Source organism: Athalia rosae, chromosome 1 (genome assembly GCF_917208135.1).
Source record: "Athalia rosae chromosome 1, iyAthRosa1.1, whole genome shotgun sequence".
Lineage (NCBI taxonomy): Eukaryota > Metazoa > Arthropoda > Insecta > Hymenoptera > Athaliidae > Athalia > Athalia rosae.
Window position 1 is genome coordinate 31,559,848 of NC_064026.1, and position 19,699 is coordinate 31,579,546.

Below are 19,699 nucleotides of genomic sequence, written 5' to 3' on the forward strand. Positions count from 1 at the left end.
TCCAATGTCGACCGATTCACGTTCAAACTCCGTAGCGTTGGGCGTTCGTTGTTCGACGGATGTCGAGCAAATTTGAGCAACGAATTATCGCTCGGTACTGTTCCACATCTCGATAGTTCCTCCTATCTTTCTCTCTCGGTCGCGTTGGAATCGCGGATACCTCCTCGTGCATAGATAGACAGGTAGTACTTGCAAACGAACGAAGGAAAAGACTTCTACGGTGAGACGAAGCTGAGGCGAGTAGCTGTCCCGGACGCTTGGTTCGCGGTCGTGTAAGAAGAAGTGGGGACCCGGAGAACGGTCATTGCCACTACCCCGTCGACCGGTAGAGTCCCCAGGACATGAGGCTGCTCTAAACCCACCTTGGAATAGCCCAGGTTGCGGGCTGAACACTAGTCGGTTTGCGAGCAGCGAGTCCGGTGCCTAGGGGGGCTATACGATCGGAGGCAAAGGCCGTAGCGGGTTTTCAGAAGTGGCTCCCCGTCTTCGAAGGACGTCGCTACGGAGCAGCAAGGTGGCTAGTCAGTCTGAAAGAGGCGCCGACTTACTGCCCATAGTCGACCGCGAGTCCTCCATTATTTCCGTCAGCTGAAAAATATTATACCTGCGCGGCGAACGTCATCCCCTAATCCGGGGTTGTCATGAGACGAGAATTCCTGAGGAGATTCATCGATCGGATACCGGAGTAATAAATTACCCGAGTCCCACACTCGTCATTTCGCAATATAATAAACACAAGTAAACCGACATCGACACTTGCGCACCTGTACACACAAAATCGAATTGGATAATACATAGCGTAATACTCGTCACGTGTGAGGAGATGCGCGTCATTTTTCGTGCGTGGAAAAATTGTTGAGAGTAAGACGCGGGGGATCGGTTGGATTTGTCAACGAACGAACGGGTGTTAATCGTCGCGTTTGAATCGCAGCGTTGATAAAGTATACCCGCGAAAATCGGTGCGGAGGTCATTAGACGGAGAGCGACGAAGATGTGTGTGTGAATAATAAAGGTGATTTCGTATATTTATCCGACGATCAACCCCGCATCATGCTCAAGGACGATAACTAATCGCTGGCGTATTGAATTTTTAACGACGCTATAACTTGAGGTCGATCTTTGTCAGCGTATTTGCCGGTTACTGCGAACAAGGTAAGGAAGACAATAATCACTTTGTATCTACTCGTATCCTCACGCGGTTGATTCCGCTAATATTCAGATTACCTCGCTTCACCCATAAAAATTTTCATAGCGCAGGTACTTCGGAGTTTTTTCACGCGCGTAGCGAAATAACAACTGTAGACGATCCGCCGATCTCTTCGATCGGATAACAGCTGATCGATTTGTATTATTATTACCACTCTGTGCCGGTTAAAAAATTCAGGGATTCGTGGCACGCCCGATACGGAACCGTACGGGCGTTAAATATTCCGGATATATTGTCGATCGTTAAGTCAGTGTGTCAGAGGAACGTCGAAGTTTGTTCGAACCGTAAACGCGCGGTTCATTTTGCTTCGTGGAAGCCCGTATGTCGGCTGTGTGGATAGCGGTAAATTCAACCGCAATCAATCCCCGACTTTCACAAATCCATACTCAACCGTCTTTTACATTACTTCGAACCACCTTCCGTTTTTGCCGGGAAAAAGCAAACGAACATTTTCACCCTGATTTCCATATTCTATTACCGTTTTGCGTACGGGCCGAAACTACATGAAATCTGAACTTGGTTTCGTCTTCATCGGTCACTGAACTGGCAATCGCAAATGAAATCCTTTCAAATATATTTTTTCTTCATTATTTTGCTTCCACCAGTATTCGTTGCGGTAGCCAAATTCCTCGTCGGTTATCATTATGATAATACCTTCTCAAGTGGCGTAAGGCTTTGCCACCGGTCTCGGAATCAGACATCAGTTTTTTTTTTTTTTTTTGTGATCCTAACAGTACTTCCCGACTGTTGACCGCCGTCCGACCAGTCGAAAGAAGTTTTAAACCGTCTTCTTGGCCCTAACTTATTTTCACTGCGACTCTGACCTTTTACTGGGTTTGCGGTACGTGACTGGAAATAACGAAAAAATAAACTCGTCGTTAAGATCGGCTGCATTGTGGGTTCAGTCCATGGTACATCAGGTTCTGTTGGGCAAGTGTCATAGATGCCGACCTGATATCGCGCGATCGGAAATCGTCAGAGATAGGAAGTATGCGGAGACCGTTACCTGTACCTAATCTGTACCAATAGTGACGAGATATGAACAGGTGCAGTTGGTAAGAGATCCTTCGACCACGAAATGTCAAAGAGGTTCGGGACCTTCGGGTGCGAAAAAAATGAATTCATCCGCCGATGCCGTCGATGTCAATGTACTCCGATCATCGGTTGTTCGAATATCAGGAAAAGCCCGAATTTTTTATTCCAATACATCTGGTCCGAGTCATTCGTTGACCCGAATAACATTACAGGTCTGATCAATCTGTCCGAAGATGGGATAGATAATGAATTTATCGCCAGGCGTCAATGTCATAAATTGCTCATGAATTTCGTAAGCGCTCTTTTCTGGGGCGCATTGAAACTTCGAGTCGCAGAACGATCATAGCGAATATATGGAGCGAAAAAATATAGTTATACATTTATAATATATGTATAATAGGTATGTACATACATATGTACAATATCTCGATCATCGTCGAGTGGTATTCCGGGCGCACTTGAGCGGACGACTGTGGAGCGTGCCGCGAAGGACGAGGAGCCGAGTATGTGCTTTGTCTCGAGATGAGGTGAGTGTTTGATTGCTCCGACCGTTGAGATCTCGAAAGCAAATCATCTCGACTCCGGAGAAACGATGGAATACCGGTGTCCGATCAAAGAATACATTTACGTCGAGCACCCGGGATGCAATCGCTTGCCGGTCGTCAGCTATATAATATGATCGCTAGCTTTCAGAGTCCATGGATAACTGTATCATTTTTTGTGATCCGGTCGCCATCCAGATTACCACTAGTCAGCTTCTACGCCTCGTGGCTCGGCGATACCTTCGTCAGATTCGGTACTATCGCCACGTACCTAATTACTACCAGGCACCGTGAAGACAACATTCTTCGCTCGGAAACTCTTCGAAAAATATTCGAAGGCTCTCGCACGCGATCCCTGTTTGTCTCTGTTACTTTTGTACTTTGGCGTGCGTTCGACTAGTGGATCGCTCGCGTTTCGCTCCATCCCGATGTTGAAACGAGTCGTCGATTACGTTGGAGAGTCCTTCGAAGCCGCGTTACGACTTGGTGTACGATGAAATAATTCGGCGTATCGGCCGAGCGGAAACTTAAACAGAACTATCGAGTAAATAAACGACGGGCATCGGCGAAATCGAATTCTTTTTCTTCTAGCTTCCGTTCGCTGTGACAGCGCCTGAACTTCTTTGATTTCGTTTTCTTTCGCTCGTGCTCATCTGAGCATGCGACCTACCCGCTGGGTTCACACGAGGAGGTAACCGGCTTCGCCCGGTAGTTGAACACCGCGATTATCACAGTTTGCATGAAAGGTGGATGACCCTTGTATCATCCTGAGCTGTGAGAACGTTCTCATTGCCGCGGATCCGAGCATAGGTACGATTCGACGAGATAACATCAAATAAAGAATTGCGTTGAAGAGACGCAGAGCATCGGGTGTAAGATGTATTCTTACGGTGCGTCAGTTATATTTTCGCGAGAGGATACGAGTCGCGAAAAAATGGCAATTTTACATAGCGGATATTCGCACGGTGACATGCTTAAAGTATTACTTTCACTTCCGGACTATAAGATTTAACGCGACCCAGTTATTTGTTCCAAGCTAAGTTTGTCGGATAGGTATCTGAGAATTTTATGTTTGACGTAACGTCGTATATTTAGGAATATAAAAATTGAGTCCTGCGTCGGGAATTCGATTCGGCCCAATCCGAGCTCCGTACGTACCAGAACAGGTTCAGTCGCATGGCATTTGTACGAAGACTGTAAAAGAAGCGTGAATCAAACGCCGCTTGTGAGATTAATCGATAACTGTTAATCTGGAGTCAAGACGGCTTCGGGGTTCGACTCAGGAATTTCGTCGGTGCTATATCACATTCGACTGAAGGTTGACGCCTGTTTTGGAAAAGAAATCAAATGGTAGCAAATCGGTCATCGCCACCGACGTTATTGCGACCGTTATTTCCCGCGCATTCATTAGGACACATTTCAAATATACTTTGAGTGAAATGAGTCGCCTCGTGTTACACGTTAATTTTTCTTTCTAGTTTTCACACCGCACTTGTATTTGTTCCAGATGACGGAGGGTACGAGACTTCGAGTAGCACTTGTGGTATTATGCGACGCCTTGATCTTGGCTACCGCAAGTCCCGTATTCATGCCACAATTTCTTCCCGGAGGCGAGTATACCTGTATTACATTTTACACGAATATTTCACTTGATCGGATATCAAATTTCAACCGGTTACTCCTTGGAACTCGCGTACGGGACGTCAGGGTAACTCACCTGACCTACTTTCGGCCCGTAAGGACCAAAGCATCGCGGGTAGTACGGAACTACCTTGACATCAGCTGTTTTCTTAGCCTGCGAACAGCACGAGCCACACCCACGCGGCATTCACAAAACATTGACGAAATTTTTAAATAAACCCACAACCGTTACACGTCGACTCCCGGTGCTTAGTCATTCGGTCGTGTAAAACCTCCTCTTCTTCCGCATCGCATTTGAATATCGTACCTGTCTCTCGCCACACTCGTTGTCACACGTTGACCTTAAAAATTGTCGAATCAGAATCTGTGGCGATTCCAAGCGAATTCGGTATTCATCGTGAAATATTCGAAAGATTACTACTCCGCGTTGAACTTTCCGATTTCTAGAGTGGAATCATCATCACCACTTTTCATCCAAACTTCAACGCGACTTATAATTAAATTGACGAATATGAAGCCACTTAGAAATTTACGTTTCGATCTGTTTCTCCGCGGCTATAAATGAGACTGCAAGGAAGTAAAAATCTCGATAATTTGTCGGGCATTGTGCAGTCCACCGTGCAACGGGGCAGCTACCTATGACGGTGACTGGCATTGACCCTGCCTGCGGTCAGCCCGTCAACGTGGGCGGACTGGTCAGTTTCCGAAGTGGGTCACTGGGTGCATTCCGATAGACGTACGCGCGTGTGCCCGTGTGTTTACGGAAATTATATCTCTCTGTTATACGGGCAACAATAATATCACCCAGCTTCTACCGCGAACATCTAGGCGATCCAGGTGCACCTACGTAAAAATTCATCATCAACTCAGATTTTGTCCGCGCACTTTTTTTTCCCGGAGCGAGTCGACGACCGCCTCCGGGCGCGGTATTTTTCATTTCGAATCGCTATCGAATGCGAACGTGCAAATAAACAGTTAACAACTACGTTTGACGCTTTTATATACCACCGCCCACATGACGTCGGTACTTTCTTTCACCGTACCGATTCTGAGTCAACGTTTATTCGTAATACTTACACTTCCGTCGACATACATATTCCGATTCCAAATACAGTACAGTTTTGGGACACTCGACAAACTTGATCGTCCACCCGTTCCACTGACCTTGCACCTGTATTCTAATGAATATCGTGCGTATGAACTGGGCTGTGAATAGAGTCTGCCCTTTGGTGAATTGCCATGCACCGGCCGTATTAGCCCGATAAATGCACACGCACGAGTTGGACGCCCCCCGTAACTGGTATTTTATCAATCTCGGATCAGGACTAATTCTCATTCGAAAGTAGATGGATGACGTCGAGAGACATCGACCGATAGAAGTATCTCGCGGTAAAGATTACATCAGGGGAATGTACGCGAGATCAGGAATAAAGGCGAGAATGAAAAAGAAATTTTAATTGAAAAACAAATGGAGGCTGACCGGTCTTTTTTTCAAGCAAAGCCTTCCGGGCAGTGGGTACAGAAGACTCCGCGAAGGTTACACAACTTCGACGGGCTGATATAAGCTGCCATTCACTCGCGCGAATCACTTCTTTCATCGGTCAATGTTAAGGCCAGTTAAGGTTTCCAATTGACCGCTGTAAGAACGTCCGAGAGCGCGTTGTTATACCTATACTTATGTGCATAAATTATGATACGTATAGTTGGCAGCGAGATGGTGTGGAAAGGCGATGGAAAAACACGTCTCAGTTACAGTACGATCTTCGTGGATCTGGTAGAGCATAGGCATTGTTTGACTCGACGATACGACCATGAAATCTCGTTGAATCCGGATCTAGCTTGGACGGTTAACTGCGAGGTAATAATAATTGGTATTTCGTCGGTACGTCTTATTGTTAGAGATCGCTACTTGAGGCTCGATAATGGCGAATGGCGAATTCCGAGTAAATAACAGATTGTAACGGGTGGAATATAATAGCATGTGGCTAGGAAGCACGAGAATCCTTCTGGGGGGTAGGCTGCGGTCCTTGCCTCTCGAGCTTTCATCTCTCCGTCCTCCTCTGGTATTTTTTCCGTTCTTTTCATCTTCGTTCCGCTGCACTCTGGACGGTGCATTCTGGACGTAGAGGAATGCCGGGAGATCCCAATAAAAAATACCAACAACATGGTGCGGGCTAGGCAATGACTGGTGTCCCACTTTCGGCCGGGTAACAAACTCACACATTGAAACGTAACGGTACCTCAACGCTCTGCCTGGGCTGACATCAATTCGTTCTCTGGTTCCGCGGTGGACATTGCCAGCATTTTTTATGCGTTTGCGTGACCGGTTCGCGCAACGGCGTACAGGTCAAGGTCTTTTACTTGAAACGTGAGATTCCCAACTCGGTCTGGTTGGTAGCATTTTTGTTTTTTTTTTTTTGTTTTTTTTCTCATCTCTTCCCTCCTACGGCAAAACGAACGTGACCGTGACTGCGAACGAATCGATTCTCGGCCGGAATCCGATCATTATGTTTATGGGTGCAAATTTTATTCCACATATTGGGTAACAGAGGCGTGACGAACCAGATCCTTCGGCACAAGTGACCTGGAACGAGTGAATCGCCTGCCGAGCAGCCGATCGCGTACTAAGGGGGCCACCGCGCATATAAATGCACAGTTAGGCGTGGGCCCCGTTCGCGAATCGCGGAAGTCAATAAGCCAGGCCAGCCGCCAAGTTGTCCTGACCGTCTTGAGTTCCGAGTAACATGATATTAAGCTGCAGTTATGTAGCATACATGCATGTGATCCCTGTCGCGGACACCGAAGACAACCGCGTTGCCTGCTCTATTTGGATCGTTAATGCGAGATGTGCGTAATGGTGAAATTCTTGTGATTACAGGTACGGGGAGAAATATCAGACATTTGCCATGCGTTTCTAGGAAGAGCGGAGAAACGGGAATTTGCATGTTCGCGTTCACATGCGCCAAGGCGAACGGAACTCATTTGGGGACCTGTATAGATCGTTTCTACTTCGGAAGTTGCTGTAAGATAGACGGGGAGCCGGACATCTACCCTCACGATAACACGATCGAAGATGACCCGGGAAAACCGTTCCACGCGAAACCAGGACCCGTGGAGACGAATAATATTCCAGAGTACTCGCCGATTACTATGAAGACGACGCTCCGAGATACCGACGCGCCCACCTGGACCACGCATACGTTGATGACTACTCAAAAGCCGGTGAAAATCGCCGAAAAACCACTTACCCTAGCTACAACAATTGCGCCGGTTTCAAAACCGGTCAGAATCACCCAAAATTCTACCAACAAATACTCGACGAGGCCCTCGATCGAATCCACTACGGAGTCCGTCGGGCTATCGACCTTTCAGACCGTCCAAAATAACCCGACGAAAACTACGACGTTCCCACGACCTTCTTCCGCTGGGACTACCAAGATCCCGCAGAGAATTTCGACGACAACGGTGGCAACGAGCACTCAGAGGACGAAACCTCGTCCTACCGTCAACAAGGTGACTACGACGGTCAAGCCAAACCTGAAACCGAACACACAGAATACGACGAAGACCGAGGTGAAACCGGTGACCAGACCGACGGTGAACAAACCCTCGAGTGTAAAACCAACCCCTTCGAGCGAAGGAGCCACACCGAGCAAGACTAGGATTACAACCGTGAAACCCATCTTAACGACTACGACTAGACGGTCGCCTATTGCGACGAGATTTCCGCCCAGAAACGCAACTACGACGACAGTTACCACGACCGTTTTGACTACCACGACCTCCAGACCCACAAGACCCACTACCAACAGGAGACCCACTCCGACGACTAATAAAAAACCTGTTACACCACCGGTGAAAAAAGTCACCACGACAACGATATCGACGATAACGAAAACCACAACGACAACTCTGAGACCACCGGTTAAAGACCGGCCGGTGTCTTCGACGGTAGGCGTCACAGTTGCGAGCAAACCGGCGACAAATTCAATCGCCCAAACTAATAAACCAACACCTACGAGGGCGCCGACCACACCAAGTACTCCGAGCAGTAGCCAAAAACCTGCAACAGCTGGACAGCGACCCACAGTTACCGCTGTGGAAAAGCCTCCGGTAACAAACGTACCGGTGGTTATCAGGAATACAACAAAACAGCCCCCAACGCAGTCCGGAAAACCGACTACCGTTGCTACGACTTCCAGCGTTTTCGCAGAGTCGAGTCAACCCGTGCCCACAACTTTGAACACACCGACCGCTAGACCAAAACCAATTGTTACTCAGGCACCGGTCGAGAAGACCACACCAAGTACGACGACGACAACTACTAGTACTACTACTACTACGACTAGTACCACCACTACTCCGGCTCCAGTTCCTACGAGACCAGCTTCAGTTTCGCCCGAGTCAGTCCCAACTTCTCCAAAATTGCCTGATGTCAGTGTGTCGACAATCAGTAACGAGGTCATTTCTGTTGATGACCCGAGCAATGACAATCAAGTTTTTGATACCAACAAAGTAGATTCTACTACCTATTCGCCTGGTCTGGTAACCTGGACGTCGAATTCAGACGATGCGACCACCAAGTCTTCCGTTACTCCGACCAGCACGTCCGAATTGGAAGGTGGGTTTCAATTTGATTAGAGGGATTGAGAAAACGGGGTGAAAATGGCTGCATCGAATTTCTTTCGAGTCTACTTATTATACTTAACTGATTATTACAAGCAATAAGAAAACTTTCCCTTGTACTCATTAGGGAATGAGGACGATAATGTACAACCGGTTTCAATATTGATGGGTTCAATTTACTTATAAGGATACGTTATGTACTCGTACTGTGTCATTTGAAAAGCTAATCGGATGCATATTCTTTAATTCTGGATCAACGAGCAATATCGGTGTAGAATTAAATCGAAAATTGCGAAGCCGACAACGCCAAGCTTGTAGCCTTAGATTTTTCTTAATATTGGGGCCGAGGTTCGACATTTATTTGAGGGTTTTCTATGGTATTTTGAAATATTCTCATCACAGGAATCCGAGTTTGGGAGCCGAATTGATCTATTTATAAAATTTATTGAGTTATCGCGAATTTATCGATCCAAAAAGTGAAAAATCAAGGATATCTCGACGGGAAAAATTCGTAGCTCAATTTGGGCAACGGATTCGTGTTCCTGGGATCAAAATACTCCAGAAAAGCGTCCTACAATCGATTTTAAAAATACGTCATTATCGGCCCCAAAATTGAAAAAATCCAAAGGGGTACCCCTTGGAATTTTGTCGATTTTGGGTGAAAAAAAAATATTCTATTTTATATGCTATTCTTACGTATTTTGGTCTCAGGAATACGAATTCGCAAGTTAAATTGATCCATCTATAAAATTATTCGAGTTATCGCGAATTTTTCGCTTTTTGGAGCAGAAAAATTGAGATATCTCGATGGGAAAAATTCGTAGTTCAATTTGCTCAACGGATTCGTGTTCCCAAGGTCAAAATACGTAAGAAAAGTGCCATACGATCGATTTTAAAAATACTTCATTTTTTGCCCAAAAATCGAAAAAATCCACAGGGGTACCCCTTGGAGTTTTTTCGATTTTAGGATGAAAAATCCATATTTTTTTTTCCTAGGGTTTCTATGCTATTCTCGTGTATTTTGTTCTCAGAAATCCGAATCTGAAAGTTAAATTGATCTATCTATAAAATTGATCAAGTTATCCTCAACTTAACGCTCTGAAATCGAAGATATCTCGATGTGATTTATCGCCAACGTGGTCATTGATTCAGTTTCTAAATAATTGATAATTTTGCCTGAACGTACGGAAAACACCTTATTCACATTTTGTCTGGGATGGTTTCAGTGCGGTTGACTGTCTATTAGTTTATCTACACGTATTGTGAACGTTCATTAACCGGTGTAATCGTAATCGCAGAAGTCAACGAATCCTAATCGTCATTTTACTGATGCGAAAGTGTGCTAAAAACAATATACGTCACTTGTAGGTATGTCATGCGACCCGTTGAGAATTTCGGCAAACGTATTCAACTCGCGGAATTTCCGGGTTGATCGTAATTCGGGTCGTGTGATGAGTTATATGACCGAAATTTGCTTACATGGAATAATTTTTTTTTTTTAAATTCGACAAATCAATGGCCTCATTCGACAAATTTTATTCACTACATCTGCGGTGATACTCGAACACAATTCTCTCGTTGCAAATCCGTAGTGATTTTCAATAAGTTACACTGAATCTGCGAGAAATCTGATTGAATGTATTTTGATTCATAGCCTTTGCAGTATGCTGCTAATAAGAAGACATTTTCGTGACCGTTGATTTAGGCAGATTTCAATAGGAACGAGAAATTTGATTTCATTCCAGAAATAACTTCGATTGAAGTGATGATTATCGAGTGCGTTCGACGTGTTCAATTCTGTGTGGGGATTTCATTTTTATTTTTTACATGACTATTCGACGGGGGGGTGGTTGTTCAGATGAATGACCATGGTCAAGTATCCTTGCTGCACATCATTGCGTATCACAAATGTGGTATAACGCGATGATGTATTTATGTAGATTGTAGAGTGCTCATGACTTTCTTGAGGAGATTGAGCCGAGCCGTGAGGCGAGATTCCGTCGCACTGGGGCGTCGTAACGGTTCCTTATTATACCGTCGCTAGGTATACGTATACCGTAAACTCCCCCTCCTGACTCCCGCCGTTTGTCACTCTTTCCTCTCTTCGGCTTCCTCCTCGTATTCTCAACATTCGTTGTAATAGCGATTCGTGTAGCAAATTCATTCCTTTTATCCCGAAATATGCCACCCGACGTTGATGGCAACAATTTGGTAGCTTGTAAATTTTCAACCGATCATTATCTTTGGCAGAACTAATTCTGCACCCGCTTGTTCTGCACCGTATCCGTGTAGAGGTACTTAATAATCCACTAATATTCGACGTTTTCATTTTATTCAGAACCAACCAACACGGAATGGACTCCCATAACGACTCCGGATGGCTGGATTCTGATCAATTCACCGCCATCGACGAGTAACGACGATAAAAATGAGGAAGATCCGTCGATGAGGCCAATCACGAAGCCGACAACCGAATCCACTATTTCTGGTACATTGATACGATAGAAAAGCGATTCATAAGGATCATTGATCATGAAATATTTAAATGAGTAACACGCTATAGACTCCACGGTAAACCGGACCACTGCTCCCTAACTACTTTCTCCGTAGAACAGAAATTAGTTAGCTCCTCACAATCGGTATATTCTTTTTCTTTTCCATTTTACGGTACTCTTGCCTATTTTCCTATTGGCCATACGGCTGGTGGAATTCACCTGTGTCGCAGTATTTATCGCTGTAAGTGAACGTACTTTTCGTTCGAGCAGTAAGAGTGAAAAAATTATTCGCTTTAGAATAATGAATCTTATTTTTCGATCGGTGATTTTTACTGTCTGGTGTCTTCTTCTTTTCGCCACTTGTCGAGGATGGAAGCGACTCACCTAGATATTTTTCATAATTTTTCATGGATTTCTTTCGATCGAACGTGCTACAATCATATTCCGACGGCGTGGCTATTAAATTTTCTTTTTGCTGAATCGACTCGAATTATAGTTATTGAAAGGAATGCACACTTCGAGCTCAACGACCAGCTTCGTCATACCCGGGTTGAACGACTTGAAGTATTACGATCCGTTTCATATCATATTCAACTCTTATGTCAGACAATTGTAAGTCCCATGAATTGAAATAGGACAGTCTATTGATGAATAAGGGGATTATTACATGCATCGGCCATTACTTGAGAAATAATTTGCTACATCTTCAACTATTCAGGATTTGATTCGAGCTGAAAATGTTCTTTGCAGTGATCCGAAAAGCATAAATCTCATTGTAGTGTTTCGTCGGGATGGCGTGCAAACCTCTTCGTGATACCAAGTAACATTTTTACCGTAGCTAACATAATTTTCAGGTGATCCAATAACAGTTCCTAGTTCAACGACGGAAAAATCAACGGTAAGACCTTCTCTGCCGACAGTGGCTACGATGCCTTCGACCACCGACAACTTCATACCGACAGCTGAACTGAACATGTCTGATTACAAGCAAGGTAAATTATTCCCTGGGAAAGGATCGGGGCTCACCTGTTCAGCGTAATTTCAAACTTGACGCATGAGGGGTCACGAGGCTCTCGAAGGTCGAGGTTGCATCCGTTATTAAAATGTACTATGTCTGGTAACACTTGACCTTGAATTGCAACATTTTCGTAAGTTGCGTTATTACAGGACGAGCGTGGTCGAGACCTTACATTTGTGAGACTGTGAAGAACGATCCTCAGCTTAGTCTATTGTCTTGAATTCAAGGTGGTTCCACGTTGAACTCGACTCGCGTACCTTGATTTCGGTTCCGCAACTTAAACTACCTGTAGTTCCTCCGAAAGATTATTCTATAGTTTCAAAAAAATCGGCAGTCCGTCATCAACTGTTACATCCTCGGCCTGCGCGGCTTCGGTAGGTTCTCTCACGGACAGGATGAGTAATATCGCGCTTTAGACGTTTTCGAGTGTCGTTATACCGTATCGCGAGTCTTGTATACTTCTGCATTTGGTATCCGAAGTTCGCACGAGCCGCGTGGAAAATAATTAAAGTAAGAAGATTCTCGTTCGTTCGTTCGTTCGTTCGTGCAACTCGTTCTCATACAGAAGTACGTTGAAAAGTGAGAAAAACCGATCGACCGGTCTGTCCAGTTTGAATATTAGTGTACAGTCAAGTCTCTAGGATGGTGGCTGCATTGAGACACGTTGACATTTTGAAGACCATGAACACTACGATGCTTGTTCTTGCAGTGTGCGGAAGACGTCTCTTTCCGGAGTCCAGGATCGTTGGCGGCGCTCGAAGTTCATTTGGGAAGTGGCCCTGGCAGGTGTGAATTGCAAACTTTTCATTTTAGTAAACGCGCTATCAACGAAACACGAATTTCATTTATACACCTCGAATATCCTTCTCCCTATGTACTTCTTTGATAGAATTTCTGTGCGCGAAAAATTTATGATTATTAATAATTGTTTGCCTAATAACCGTACATAGTATACAGTCACGCTGGTTGGAAACGGTGCAATTTGCAATTATAACAATACTTCACGAATGACCTTCCCTCGCACATAATATCTCTTGATGGTACGACTAGCTTCGATCTCCCCCACTGACGGAAGATGCTCCACGTGCAACTTAATAACGCCTCAATTCCCAGCTTCTTCTGTAATGACTATCATTATCATTGCCATTCGATCGATAATTGCTCCTGATGACCGCGGAACGTTCGAACAGTGTGAATTAACGGGGACGTAGTGCTTTAAATTTCCAAGGGCCATTCGCTACATCAATGAACATTTCTTATTTTCGGTGTTCGCTTGTCCTATTTTTTGTTTCGTAGTATATTGATGTACGTTTATTGATTTGAACCTTAGAAATACGAGTCCACCGACGAACTTCAATTTTTTGAATGAGGAAATTTTCTTTCGCATTACCAAAAATTTGCATTTTGAAATCGAGTTACGGTTGGGGGTAAAAGTTGTTCCTTTTGAATTTTACTGATCGATTTCTCAATGTACTATAGAGATAAGACGATCACGTAATATCCATCACCTCCTGAATATTTTTCTGCTCCTTCTTCTTCTTATTTCGCACTGCTAATGGAAAAGAAAATATTCGTTCCGCTTACTACGTCATCGACGAATATCGTTCATCGTTTCGCGTTAACTAATTTCGACTAATGTCAATGCTTCCTCCAATTTCAGATATCGTTACGACAGTGGCGGACCTCGACTTACCTCCACAAGTGTGGAGCTGCCCTGCTCAATGAAAATTGGGCAATAACGGCGGCTCATTGCGTTGAAAAGTGAGTATTTGAACGCACTTGAAATTCGTACTGAAAATTATTTAACATGCGCAAGTTCGCATCACTACCGTCGATGATTCTTGCAAATCAAAGAGACTCGGTTTCATTTCTTGTTCTTCCGATCGACCATCTGGTTACACGCTCCGTTTACCCTCGAATCCGAACGCTTTCGATCATTGGAATCCTTGATTGATTGCAGCGTACCTCCAAGTGATCTGTTGCTCCGCCTGGGCGAACATGACCTAGCGAGCGAAGACGAGCCTTACGGTTTCCAGGAGAGACGTGTCCAGATAGTGGCGAGCCATCCCCAGTTTGATCCTCGTACGTTCGAGTACGATTTGGCTCTTCTCCGTTTCTACGAACCCCTTTTACCCTTCCAGCCAAACACTCTTCCAATTTGTTTGCCGGACGATGACGCCAATTACGTGGGATTGACCGCCCATGTCACCGGCTGGGGTCGACTTTACGAAGGTACGTAATACTAGCCACGTACGACAATTGATATACCTCATTATATCGTTCATTAGCAAGATATAATAAACAAGTTTTCGGACCGGTGGGTCGTGAATTAATTTTCTATCGTCCTATTCATCGCGATGATAATAATAGTTGGCAAACCATCCCCGTTCGCTCTATAGAATTTACCGAACAATTGCAGCAACCGAACAAATCCCACCAACGGTATCAGACCATCGAAATGACCTATATTTTTGTTAACTCACAGTCATCGGAATTCCACATCCTGGAGCAACATGTGGAATTCGTAATATTCACGAATTCCTGTTCTCGACAAACTAAAAACAGTTGGAAAATTCTATTTATTTATTTTTTTTATCACAGATGGACCACTTCCGTCGGTATTGCAAGAAGTCCCGGTACCCGTGATCAACAACACCGTTTGCGAGGCGATGTATAGAAGTGCAGGTTACATCGAGCACATACCAAAGATATTTATTTGCGCTGGATGGAGAAAAGGAGGTTTCGACTCTTGCGAGGTGATTATAATTTTTAGAGATAAAGTTTTTACCGATACGAATATAGAACCAAATTACCGAAATGTCTAAGCAAATGATCAAGTGGTGACCGAGATACACATTATCGATTTCCCTTGAAGGCTTGCTCATGTTTCGGTGTTTCGCTAATAGCGACAAAGAAAACTTTTGGGGAAAAACGAATCAATCTTATAATCCAAGAATATCCCCTAATCAAACTCTCTGGTAGCGGGCGGGGTGAGGTAGAGATTCTGCGAAAGTTTTTCGATTGTTTGTATTACATCGATTGTTGTTATTATTTCAAAGGTCGAGATAGAAGGGGTTGGTACGAAATCTTATCAGTCACAAGATGTAAATTCATTTCCAAGGGTGATATTCATACCGGTCCCTAACTTTAATACGGTTTTACGTCACCTGCAGACTTGCCCTAATTTTCAAAGAGGCCATCTCAAAACCTCTTTGAGATAAAATACAGACAATGAATACTACTCCGAGTTTCCCTTGCATTACATTAAGAATTCAGTTCCACGGTCTCGAGAGTTTTATTATTCAGATAACAATGATAATAACTTCAGGGCAATTTATTTTTTTTTATTCATCCCACTCACTTGACCGCTGTTCATACCCCTGTTAATTTCTCGGTCTACCTTTTGCGAAATTCAGATAAGCTAATGAAATTAAATGCCTGAAAATGCTCTAGGGTGACAGCGGAGGGCCTTTGGTTATTCAAAGGCCGCGAGACAAGCGATGGATTCTAGCGGGAGTCATCAGTTGGGGTATCGGCTGTGCGGAACCGAATCAGCCCGGCGTTTATACGCGAATATCCGAATTTCGGGAATGGATAAACCAGATTCTCCAATTCTAAATGGAAACGGATATTCCCAACGTCGTTGAGAAGTCATAGGATCGATCGACCACGACTAATTGTTGGAAATAAAGAAAAGAGAAAAACAAATGCGCCAAATGATCGCGTTCCATTGAAGTTTGTGTCGACGTTCATGATAATCCTGAAGGATTCCGAAGGAGTCCGAGAAACAGGTTCGAAAAGTGAATTTTAATATGAGTTTTTTGATGAAAAGAAAAAAAAGACTCGAAACTACTAATTACCAGTGATACTGTACGAACATTCTGAGAATGCGACCTAATTAATTCATTGAATAATTATCTATACACATAAATGTACCGAATATCATTAGACAACTATAATTACATCGACTAACGTATACATCGAGTCATTACGATCCGTCGCTTCCAGCTACTATCGATGTATCAGATAATTCGAAATTAGCTATAATTTACACATTTCGACATAATTATTATTTATTTATGGAATCACGTTTCTAACTACATCGTGAGATTATTATTAATGTTATTACTGTTGTCGTAAATGATCCAAAACGGATCGATTACCGGTGTAAATTTTTGTCCCAGACTAAACGAAAAAATTTCTACGTATTCCAAAAATAAAATAAAATCCCGTGACGTACTATATGTACAATTGAAAACGTGCCTCGGGGGGATGAAAAAAAAAGGAAAACATTTATTAGATCTATTACTTGTGATCTTCTCTCCAACGCGTGTACAGACGTCGTACCTCGAAGAGAAGAAGCTCGAACGAAGTTGGGATTGAAGAACGCTAACTGCCTGAAGTGCTTTACATCTTGTGCTACCCGTACGAGCCAATCGGTAGCTACGTTGACGATAAGAACTTTGGTTCAAGAAACGCTTCGGTTCGATAGCGTTCGTCCTACGATAGAGTTGTTTTTTTTTTTTTTTTCATTTTATTTCCTGCTTAGGTAATTTTATTATTTATGCGCAATTATTCGTTTGTATGACATGTACACCATAATTTATTTTGTTACTGACTAGCTGTACAATATATATCGTGTATTTGTTTTAATTTTACACGTCGGAACAATTATATCGTTTACCATTATGGTATCCGTAGAAATATATTATATAAAAATGAATGAAAAAGAAAGATGAAAAATGAACGAACGAAAAACAGAATATACCTACATGTAAATATAATCAGACTACTACCAGATATTTTATATGTATAAGAATTCTAAGTAATAGTGGTGAGTTGTGTATCCTTATCGTTGGAATGTCTTCTGCCAATTTTATAACGGTAACGACGACATGATCATGTTTAGTTATTAAAAAAAACAAAGGTCTAAATTCGAAAAATAGAGAAAAAAAATTATTTCACGTGTCTCATTGTCAGCGAACGGTTTATTGCGCGTTAGGAGCTATTTATTTAATCAGTTATCTTGGAGCTGTCTATCTGTAACGTATGTATATCATATCACGTTATCCGTGCAGACTTTTATTTCTGATATCAAATCGGCAATCGATCATACGTTCAAACCTCCCGAACTTCAGACGAACGTTTCGGTAGACTACAATAATTTTATTAAAATGCATGATTCCAATAATCGTAAACAAAATTCACAATCCTTCATTGCGTCGAAAGTATGCAAGAACGTCAACGAAATAATTTATGATTCATTCAGATTTTGTTCAAAGTCACTTTAATTCGTTGAAAGTCGTTTGAATTCACGAAGTCGTTCAAAGTTCAACTAAAACTTATTTCCAATCGACTCTAAAGTCCAGGCGGGACAAAATTGAGTTGGACAATATGCCGTCTTCCGTATTCAGTTCAACCATTGACTTTGATCAAGAACTGAAGTGCTGCGATAGAATTATGTTCGCGTAAAATAAATTATTCAAAATTTTTTTATTTCGTAGTCCGATAAGACGTAATTTTTCGCGATAGAAGATAAACGAAAAAACTGAACGCATTACTCATAAATCCTATCAGCTTTTTAATTCCCGATTTTCCGAGCACTCGAGACAAGGTCTTTATCGAGCAATTTTTCAAATCAAATAAAATTGAACTTTTCACAATCGTTGTTGAGACAAAACTTTGCCATGAATCGCTCACACTTGTGCAGCTCCCGGCCCCGTTCGAAATTTAGCTGTTTTTTTTATTCTCTATTGTTCTCTTCTTCTGCCTACCCTATATGTCATATACCGGAGCTGCAAAAACCAACGTTTGGGAGTTGAAACTCGGGGGTGAACTCTTTTTCAGCTCCCCTTTCACGAGTCACAGATAACCGCGCTGACGGTTAAACACACTTTCTCTGGCAGTTTCGGGCAAACGATACCCCAGATTATTATTCCTTTCTTTTTACCGACCTGTGGCGTCGTTTTTCACCGATAATGGTAGCAAAGAAATAAGAATGAAAGGTGGGAGGCAACGGCTAAACGTAGAGTAGAATATACTATATATCGCAGTCTACATCTCTTTGATCGTTCCAATTTTCTCAACGTTATAACTTCTTTTCAACTTATTTTCACATTTCGTTTGAACATCTTCTACCTTCTCCTCTGCACGTCTCAACCTTATGGGAATAACTAAAATTGTCGGTTGTTTTTTGAGGATGCGCTGAAGCTGGACAAGAAGTTGAGAAGTAATTCTCCTCTGTCATTTCACCCTGGAATGAAATTTGGATTTCGGTATTTCATTAAATTTAGCTGTCCTGAACCAAATTTGCAAAAAAATTTATCTCGATTTTTTTTTTAGTTCATCCTCTTCATCTCGTCCACTGATTTTTGAAACTGGGAATGTACTATTTGCTTCTTCAACAATAAGTTCTGATCTTGCGATCAAACTTTAGATTGGATTGCAGGAACCCTGCACGGTTGGTTCATACTTATGTAGGTAAATCATTTATGCATAACACGTATCTGCATGCTTTTTGGGAAACAGATAACATTAGTTTTCGTGGCATATAATGCATCAAGTTGAACGTATCGCTTCTCGAATGCAGCGGCAGTTACTTCATTTCTATATTTATAAATTGCGTTCAAATTTCAACCTCAATAGACAGATGTACAACGTCTAGCCCGTTATCAACGTACGACGTGATACGGTTATCCGTGGATTATTTTATCTGTTTCAAAAACTAATAGTATTAATCATCCGAGTATCAAAGCGATGATATGTGAGCTCAGTTTGCTTATCGGAAATTATTCGGTTATAGATTATATTCGAAGAGCAAGAGCAGTGGAATTATTTCCGATCACGTATCAAGGCAGCTTGGTATTTTCTCGCGGACCTCGATAGCTCCAACTATAATGTTGAGGTACATAGAAAACTGAACGAGCGTAATTGCGGACTATCAATCGACAGCTGAGGAACACCTAATTTCCATCCTGACACTATTTCTTATGGCATGATTTGTTAGAGCGTGTTATATTTTAGTGTTCACTTTAAAACACTTCGCGACGAAATTGTTCGTGCGGAGTTGATGTATTTTTTTCCCATTTCACGTTTCCTCCTTGAACGTCCTTCTTTCATTCTATTTGTAAATTTA

The 19,699-nt window shown here is 43.0% G+C and overlaps 1 protein-coding gene across 1 annotated transcript; it reads left to right on the plus strand.

Moving 5' to 3' along the window:
- Positions 1–386: 386 nt before the first annotated feature.
- Positions 387–16,395, plus strand: LOC105691539 (serine proteinase stubble). The gene is made up of 10 exons (XM_048649158.1): positions 387–1,152; positions 4,292–4,394; positions 7,304–9,046; positions 11,390–11,539; positions 12,401–12,538; positions 13,274–13,350; positions 14,225–14,325; positions 14,525–14,796; positions 15,166–15,320; positions 16,018–16,395. The coding sequence occupies exons 2-10, from the start codon at positions 4,292–4,294 to the stop codon at positions 16,180–16,182; spliced, it is 2,904 nt and encodes a 967-aa protein (XP_048505115.1). The 5' UTR covers positions 387–1,152; the 3' UTR covers positions 16,183–16,395.
- The last annotated feature ends 3,304 nt before the right edge of the window (positions 16,396–19,699 follow it).

What these genes read in the sequence shown, in the direction of transcription:
- LOC105691539 (XM_048649158.1), top strand. Translation starts at nt 4,292, where the DNA reads ATGACGGAGGGTACGAGACTTCGAGTAGCACTTGTGGTATTATGCGAC. An exon ending in CAGCACGTCCGAATTGGAAG is followed by an intron (nt 9,047 to 11,389) that starts GTGGGTTTCAAT and finishes CATTTTATTCAG; the next exon opens with AACCAACCAACACGGAATGG. An exon ending in GCGGCTCATTGCGTTGAAAA is followed by an intron (nt 14,326 to 14,524) that starts GTGAGTATTTGA and finishes GATTGATTGCAG; the next exon opens with CGTACCTCCAAGTGATCTGT.